The 8,573-nt window shown below is 36.1% G+C and overlaps 2 protein-coding genes across 2 annotated transcripts; both read right to left on the bottom strand.

Moving 5' to 3' along the window:
- Positions 1-596: 596 nt before the first annotated feature.
- On the bottom strand, positions 597-5,424 carry LOC142353023 (partitioning defective protein 6-like). Its single transcript, XM_075405213.1, has 3 exons — positions 4,638-5,424; positions 1,492-1,911; positions 597-1,124 (listed from the first exon to the last, which is right to left on the bottom strand). Exons 1-3 carry the CDS (start codon positions 4,914-4,916, stop codon positions 687-689), a joined length of 1,137 nt encoding a protein of 378 aa, XP_075261328.1. The 5' UTR covers positions 4,917-5,424; the 3' UTR covers positions 597-686.
- A 2,682-nt stretch (positions 5,425-8,106) lies between these two features.
- Positions 8,107-8,495, bottom strand: LOC142353017 (DNA-directed RNA polymerases I, II, and III subunit RPABC5). The gene has a single exon (XM_075405205.1). It carries the CDS (start codon positions 8,367-8,369, stop codon positions 8,166-8,168), a length of 204 nt encoding a protein of 67 aa, XP_075261320.1. The 5' UTR covers positions 8,370-8,495; the 3' UTR covers positions 8,107-8,165.
- Positions 8,496-8,573: the final 78 nt, after the last annotated feature.

Below are 8,573 nucleotides of genomic sequence, written 5' to 3' on the forward strand. Positions count from 1 at the left end.
TTTGTTCAGCAACCAAATCACTCCAAATTTTTTCACGCGTTTCATTTCCCGCTTCAAAATTCACTCCAATAAAATTGATTAAAAAAAAGGACTTCTCCAATACTCCTCTTCGAGTCGTAAAAAGACAGCGCCCCAATACAATTCAAATTCTTTGAATTGTAAAAAGACAGAGCACCAATACAATCCAATTCTTGGATTGTAAAAAACCAGGAGAAGGCCAATAATAGCCCCAGCTATCGCTGTGCGGCTTTTAAAAACAGCTGAAATCACAAGAAAAAAGTAAGAAGAGATCTTTGGACTGTAAAAAATGAGCCAAATTTTTTAGCTTGTAAGAAAAACAAGAGAAGGTCAATAATAGCCCCTGCCCGCTATCGCTTTGCAAAGATTAAACAGATAGGCCCTGCTCAGTGACCTAATATCAAGTACGAAAAACAGCACTGACGTCTACCAAATTTCTTCTAATCTTCTCTCATTGGGTGGTGAGTAAAGCAAAAGTACTTGTGTCCCTCTCATTGGGCGACACTAACAATTCAACTCATGCTGCAAGAAGGTGTTGCAATTTGTCAAATAGCTCAAATTACTAATACGAAAAAATGTGAGAAATAGTAAATGTTGAATTCAGAGAAGTGATTCTGCAATAGGACAAATCATGAATGAGAGATCGACACATTTGGCGCATTTTCAATTCAAATATCGTACAAATTTGGTTGACTCGTAAAGGTAGAGTGGGGTCTTATTGGCTGTTTTTGGGTGTTTACATCTCGGCCACTATAAGGCGGGGGCTTCCGGTCCAAAGTACTCGCGCTCCCGTGAAGAAACAGGTGATCGTTGGTTTTCTTGTTGTTGTTAGCTTGTTGATATCTGCTGTTTGAGCTGCGGCCATCCAAAGTGTTACTGCTTGCGGCTGTTAAAGTTTGAGTGCTCAAGTGAAGTTGAGATGTGGACTTGAGCAGATCCATGACTTCGTCTTCTTCGTCATCGCCCTGTGACAGGGAAAATCGTGATTGGTTGAAGCTAGCTGCGCTTCCTCTGATGGGGCCCTGAGAAGCTACGTTGTTCCTTTGGTTGATGGGTTTAACTGTTATGATTAGGTTACTGCTATTTGCCACCATCATGTCCGTAACCTGCAAAAAGCAAGACAAGAATATTTTAAATATCAGCTGATCTCTCTGATATTTCTGGTTATCTTCAACTTAAGCTACGATTTTGATGGGCGAAAAGAAAGGCCATTTTTGAGTTAAAAGTTGGCAAAAAACAACTAAGCATCTGATCAACTAGTTGAGCAACTAAGCATGTAAAATTTTTCTCAACATTAGCAGATATGTGATATCATCCATCAGTCTAGGATTTTCATTTCCCATCAATTTGAGAATGGTATTGATAGAATAAAAGTTCATTCGACAGTCAGCAGCAATATGGCGCATATAAACGTCAGCACAAGAAAAATCGGGCACAGTCTCAGTCACTTTAGAACAATTAATAAGTGTTCACCTGATCAAGAGTCTTCCCATAGACATCGATTCCGTTAACTTCCAAAACTTCGTCATTGACTGATAACAAGCCCGTCATTTCAGCCAGACCTCCCGGCACCAGTCTGGAAATGAAAATCCCGGGCACCTTCTTCAGACCTGAGTTAGTTTGCCTCATACTTATTCCATCTCTGATGAAGAACCCAAGGGGCTTGTCCTGGGTGTGTTTCAACAGTTTCACTCTTCGAAGGGTCTCTGGAATTACGTCGACGTCTATAATTGCAGCAATCTGTCTGAACTCGGCCGGTTTGCTGATGACCGGTCTGACCTCTTTGGTGCTATACACCCCACCATGTGAAGATTTGAGGCTTAGAGTAGACTGCGCTGGGGCGCCTCTCGGAAGCAGGAATATTCTGAGCAATGGCTTCGCTGTTTTTAAAGCCTGAAAAACCAATTGTTCGGAGATCTATAATTGAACGCATTCAGTCATTTAATATGCTCTGTATGCCTTTCACAGCAGCAACTCGTATGATTCCGCCGGACAACTACAGACTAGCTATTTAGCTAATAATCACGTTCACGCAAGGTTGTAGTACAGCTAGAATTTAATGCGACATTGAAATGGGAACCTTATTTATGGAACGCAAATAACACCCCAACGTTTACTGCTAATCAGCTCTGGACCTGAATAACAAGACAAACTCGAAAATTCATTTCTGACTATCTCAAATAACAGCAGCAAAGCACGATTAACATCGCTTAAATTGAAAAAATTAGTTGAACGGCTACGATCGATAGTACAAGACTTTGACGAAACCATACCACGCAGATTGACGAAAAAGGTCGTGATTCCGAAAAAGGTTGTGATTGATTTCCGTGACTCCAGTTGGGAGTGACATGAGCATAGAAAGGGAAAAAAATATTCTCAAACAAAAAGACAAAAATATATCATAAAGAGAGTAAAAAATTTTGGATTTGTTAGCGGGACGAATTCCGTTTCTTGATGAGGGGTTGAGTACTAATGCCAACAAGGAGGCTCGGTAATGTGCGTTCGCACAATGTCCCGAACCCGCTCATCCACATTCTTGGCTTAATTGGCTACCAAATTAGGAATTTTCAACAAACCACTAATGGATTTTTAAAAATGTCATGTTAGAGGGCCAATGAAACTTGTTGTTAATAGGACTACTAGAAAAGACTATCATAAAAATCAAGTAACAAACCATAACTACGCCAAAACTCGATGTCTATATTTAAAAATAATAATAATAAAATCAAACTCGCATAAGATAATACCTAAACAAAACAAATAAGCCTATGCTTCATTAGAAAAGATATGGGACCTGAAATCACTAAAATTTTCATTTATAACACCATAGGGACCAATTGAGACCTGTCATTATCCATTGTACGTCATACGACTACAAAAAGGATAAATACCGGCAAACTTAAAAAAGTTCAATTAAACTTTGCGCGAAATGGCAGTGAAGTTTGTCACTACGAACATTATAATTGCTCAATTGCACAATTTTTGAGAGCCAAAGGGATCTACCAATAATGTTATTATTTAAAAAGAAAACAAAAATCATATAAAATGTACAAATTTATAAAAATCACAATTATTTTATGAAATCTTGTAGTAACAAAGCCGAGAAACAAATGGTTGAAACTTACACCCTTTTAAATTATATTAGGCTCACTGGAGACGGGTTGTGACCTGTCGTTAATTCTAAATTGCGTCTGTTATTAATGAGACTAAGTCACAAGACTGCAAAATAACAACAAAAACAGACAGAAGCAAAAACTTCACTAACAATTTTACGACACCACAAAGTTTAAGGCACTTATCTGCAATAACTGTAAATCATCACCTCTTTCTCATTTAAACATCAACCCGTCTTCCCAATAGAAGGACCGCGTAGAAATGACAACAAAAAGAGCCCCAAAAACTGAACAGTATCGAAAACTCGAAAATTTTGAACATTATCGATAACTCGAAAGCATATTTGGTCCCATCTTTGACATAAAAAGTCTAAATTTTGAAAAACTTAGCATAAATTCTAGCTGAAAAACACGGATCTAACAATTCGGCAACCCTCCTCTATCTTTAAATATAAGACCAGTAACACTACCGTTAAAATTGACAAAAATTGGGACAAAAAAGACGGAAAATTTGAGCGAAAGCAACGTAATTCGGCCCAATGTTCACGAAACTTGAAATCTCTATAACTCCCCATAAAAAAAAACAAAATTCAAAAAAATCTCTTTTTAATTCCATTTTCTACGCTGGACGGACTTTCCAATGATACCACTCGCAACTCTCTATGATAATTATATCGATCGGCCAAAATTGACTTAACAAAAATCCATTTGAGTATATAGTTCCTCCTCCCACTAAAGTTGGTCAGAATAAATAGCATTATACCTGGAAACGAAGAATGCATTTCAAAAAATTGAGCAACGGGCAACTAAAACACACTCAATTGAGGCTTCTTTGATGAGCAATTGTTTGGACGACCTCTTTCAAAAATCAATTAGAGTTTAAATTCTCAATTTAGATTTAGCAATGGGTGCTGAGTCATTTTATTAAGTGAGTATGTCATGCATATCGAAAAATTATCACAAAATTATCACAAGATTGGCAAAATTTAGACCAGGTGACTAACAAATGACGTCACGCACACAAACTCAGCTGCTGAGTCGTAGAATTCACCGAGAAAATTCACAGCGACTCCTCCCCGCGTGATCATAACAAAAATAGGGAAGATGACGAATTAATGAAGAGATATAGCCGGAAGAAAAACGGAAAAATTGAAGCGTATGCACTTAAGCCTGAATACTGCAATTAGTTATATTGAGAGCAAAATTGTAGAGCAAAATTGAAGAGTTTGGATCAACTTCGGGCAGTAGATATGCTATTCTCAAATTACGAACCAATTCCGATTCATTAAAAAACCATCGCCTTGTCTGTTCCTTGTTAAAATCAGCACAAGATTTTATTTTTTGTCTTCATTGCCCTCCGACAGGATTTAACCAAAAAACCTAAACATCAGAATTTCAGCCGACAATTTAAAATGAGATACTCTCGTTTAAATTAAGCTTTTAACTGAAGTACTTAATATTCTGGTTGTCAACTAAACTAGCTGCTTTTCCAACAGCTATACTAACCCTCAAATAGTTGGTGTCATTATTAATGGGTAACAACTCTTTGTCAGACGGGTCATTGTAGAAGAATTCAATCGGAGGTTCCAGAGACTGTCCCGAAGCGCCATTCGCTCCTCCATTACTTAATTCACTCCCCAAGTGATGTAAATTGAGGAAAAACGAGGAGAATGTATCAAATGTGGGGAGAAAACTGGCGTAAATTGCAACACGTCTGAACTCTGCATTATATTTAGATTTGATCTCGATAAGTTGAACTGGTAACACGGTATCAACTAATGTCATTCTTTCTGGCCAATAAACTTAATTAACGGTGAAAAAATTACAATAAAATTTGTACAATTTAGTAAATTCAGAAATTTAGAACTTGCTGATGTAAATAATTGCGCACGAAAACTAAATGGTAAACAAAACCAATTTTTTAATTACTGACAGTTTGTTCCAAGTTGCTGTAAACTAAATCAGACGTCGTTGGTTTCTTTTGGAAAGCTTCGAATTCGAAAATTTTTAATATAATCGGGAAAAATTGGCAAGAAAACTTTGATATCGAAAATTGAAAATAGCTGATCGGATTAGTTGTGATAAAGTATTAATTCTAACTATATGATATGTGTGAGTGGTTCGCCGATATTTGGAAGTTCTATTGCAGAATTGATAGTAGTGCTATTTACATTATAATTGTTAATTAATTGCCTCTCTCAAGTTTGTACATGATTAATCTGAAATAGACTCAAGTTTCAACACGGTCACAGTACCAGAGCCGAACATGGTACTGGTTTAATTACGCGATCAAACCAACTAAACTAAACCTCCGACTGAGCTTTTTCAACAAGTGCACCACTTCGAAAGCCTCAAAGTATGCATGATTGGTCATTTAGAAAATGTGCATAAACTTTCTAATATAGATAATGAACTAGAAAATAAGTCAAAAAGGACAATATTCTGCCCGAATTTTGAATAATTACGGATTATACTGATGCTTCAAATTTTTCACTTACACCCAACATTTGAAGTTATCAAATTTACAGACTTCAAAATGAGTTACTTCTGAGCCTATATAACCATACAACATCCGAGTTAAACACGGTACAGTTTCAAAACCGTTGTATCAAAAACTCAAAATTTGTGGTATCAAAATTTAGTAAAAGTTAGGAAAAGTTTTATTACTCAAAATCAAGAACAAACAAAACATAGCCGGCAGATTGCCGGAATAGCTGCGAAATAGACTTGCGTGCCGTAAAATACAGATGGCAAAAGATACAGAAGTGAGTTGATAATAGTTATCGCCGCCGCCTATAAAACTTACAAGTTTATTTCAAAGGAGGTTGTTTTTGGGTGCAAAAAAAGTTTCCTTGTCGCGTCTCGAACCGGCGATCTCCGGATTAACAGCCAGTCGCCTTAACCACTCGGCTGTCGGACCATACAATCTGTTTTCTTACAATCAAATTTGTTTTAGGAACAGATTCTGTTTCTGAATAACCGCAATTTAGGTCACGCAGAAAGCGTGAAATCAAGCGCGAAAAAGTCATTTAAGCAGTGACGAGACAGAATGTTCTAGAACAAATGTAAAACGAAGATGAAGCGTCAGACGACGAAACAAAAAAAACATAGCCGGAAGAAATCCGGAAGCGACTCGAAGCGTCAGAACTTCACTAACAAAACCGTAATTGCAGCGGAAGCCACTGCCTCTTGTATAAAACCATTAACTCACTCACTCTCCAGGTCTGCTCTAAAAATTGGTGAAACTTAAACCACTGTAACCAAGAGAATTAAAATGCTGCAAAATTTTACATTATTGAAAACGTTTGGTAACGTTAAAAAATCGGAAATAATTGAGGTGGTCAGAAAACTGATAGTCTTTAAAAGCTGACAACGTTATCAATTGCCCTCAAATAATTCATGATTCTATTCTCAAAAAGGTTGCGAAAGCAAACGGCAGATAATAATCTTAAAAACTAAGTTGAATCTTTTCAAAAAAGAAAGCTCAAAATTAAGAATAAGAAAACACCTATAATGACACCTATAACATCTATAATGACACTTCTAATCATTGCAATTAAGACAAAAAACAGCATACACTTGTCCTTGTTGTACATATGCTAGACAACATGATTTCATACTAATTCAAAAATTAAATTGATCATAGAAAAGACATAAGCAGCAGAAGAATAAGCAAAAGCAAAAAATCGTTTGAATTAATACCAAGACCAGAAGAAAATTGCAGTAAATAATCATAAGTGGAAACTTTGGAAAAGGCTTGCAATCAAATTTTCAGTCCTGCTCTTATGTTGAAAGAAATCAATTGCAAACCAAAGAAATGACGAAAATCTAAGGAAAAGCTGAAATCATTCATTTTTAACTGAAAAAACCAATATACCGAAAACAAATGTAGATGCCAGGCCGAAGCTAGAATGATACTAACCAGAATGCGAAAAATATTGGTACAAGGTAAGCAACACCGTTAAAAAAAGACATTCTTGATTTTTGAAAGTTAAAAATCAATTTAAAATATTCAAGAAAAATGAATACATTTCAATGTTCAGCAATCAAGTAATAGAAAGGATAACTAGTCATCCGATACAAAGATCTATCCTCCTGAAGATAACAAAATGCAGAATTCATAAATACGAAACATTGAAACATTTTGCAAAAAAATGGTCAAAAAACTTTTAAGACTGCATTTATGAAGAAGTTTTTACTGTTTTTCAAAAACTTAATGCCAAAAATGATTGAATTTTTATTGAAACGAAATTAAACTCCCTCATGTTGCACAAAAAGACTATTTCTAGCAATTACAACCAAATTACAAACAAAAAACTGACGAAAATCGGAAAAAACTATCAAAATCGGATTAGAGTATTTACAATTTTATAAAACAAAATTACATCGAGGTAGAAAGAGGCCTTGAGTATATGAATTATCAAAGAGAAGTTGCCATATTAACTGATTTTTGACAAAAAGATGGTTAAAATATCCAAAAAAGAAAAAATTAATAGAAAAAAAAGCCAAAAATTAACTAAAAAAACAAGAAATATGCACCAATTTTCCACTTGAAACGCATTTTCAGGCTCTGTAAAACACTGTGGCATCAGTTTCCGAGGTTGGCATTTCAATATAGTATCAAATAAAATTTATTTCTACAAGAAACCGAAATAAAAGCAAAAAAATTGGACCACTTACCCAAAAAACGGCTAAAAACGGTTATCTATATGTGCCATTCAGTCAAAAACTACTTTTCAAAGTCAAAAAGTCATTCACTAAACGCAGCGCATGATCAAAAAACTTCTCTCGCTTAGCGAAAATCTGTTCATCAAGGCAGCTTTTCTCACTTTCGCTTTTAGGTCAAAATGCCGCGTGAACAAATCTACTTCCTGTAAAAAAAAAAGACCGAGAGAAAACCAATACTCCTCTTCGAGTCGTAAAAAACCAAGAGCACCGCAATATAGCTACGCTCAGCTTACAGCTTCGCAGCTATAATAAAGATCAGTAATTCCAACCTCATACAAAAAGAGAAAACGTAACAAGATAGTGCATCTATTTCTCAAGAGGGGCATAATTTAACAACTTCTCAATCAGGTCAACGTGGGACAAGAGCATCCTTCGACAACAGTATCTCTTCAGACCTAAAGAGTCCAAAGCGTCTCCCTCCGTGTACTCCGACTGCAACAGACCCAAATACTCCTCCCACTTATTGCCCACCACTTTGCCACACGTGAAACATCTGATCGGGATTATCATCCTCACTTTGTATTCAACACAATTTGACACACATTCACGCAATAACGACAAAACGAAGTCGGATCGATGTTCAGGAATCTGTAGTCGATGATTTTACTTTTGACGACGCGTTAAAGAAGTGGCATTTGATCTGAAAAAAAAAACAACATTAAAACTCTTTAACCCCCAGGTCAATAGAATTGACTCAATAGCTACAGCAACTGC

The sequence above is a fragment of the Convolutriloba macropyga genome, chromosome 14, assembly GCF_964194025.1.
Source record: "Convolutriloba macropyga chromosome 14, txConMacr16.3, whole genome shotgun sequence".
NCBI lineage: Eukaryota > Metazoa > Xenacoelomorpha > Acoela > Convolutidae > Convolutriloba > Convolutriloba macropyga.

What these genes read in the sequence shown, in the direction of transcription:
- LOC142353017 (XM_075405205.1), bottom strand. Translation starts at nt 8,369, where the DNA reads ATGATAATCCCGATCAGATGTTTCACGTGTGGCAAAGTGGTGGGCAAT.
- LOC142353023 (XM_075405213.1), bottom strand. Translation starts at nt 4,916, where the DNA reads ATGACATTAGTTGATACCGTGTTACCAGTTCAACTTATCGAGATCAAA. An exon ending in ATGACACCAACTATTTGAGG is followed by an intron (nt 1,912 to 4,637) that starts GTTAGTATAGCT and finishes TTGGTTTTTCAG; the next exon opens with GCTTTAAAAACAGCGAAGCC. An exon ending in ATGGGAAGACTCTTGATCAG is followed by an intron (nt 1,125 to 1,491) that starts GTGAACACTTAT and finishes TGCTTTTTGCAG; the next exon opens with GTTACGGACATGATGGTGGC.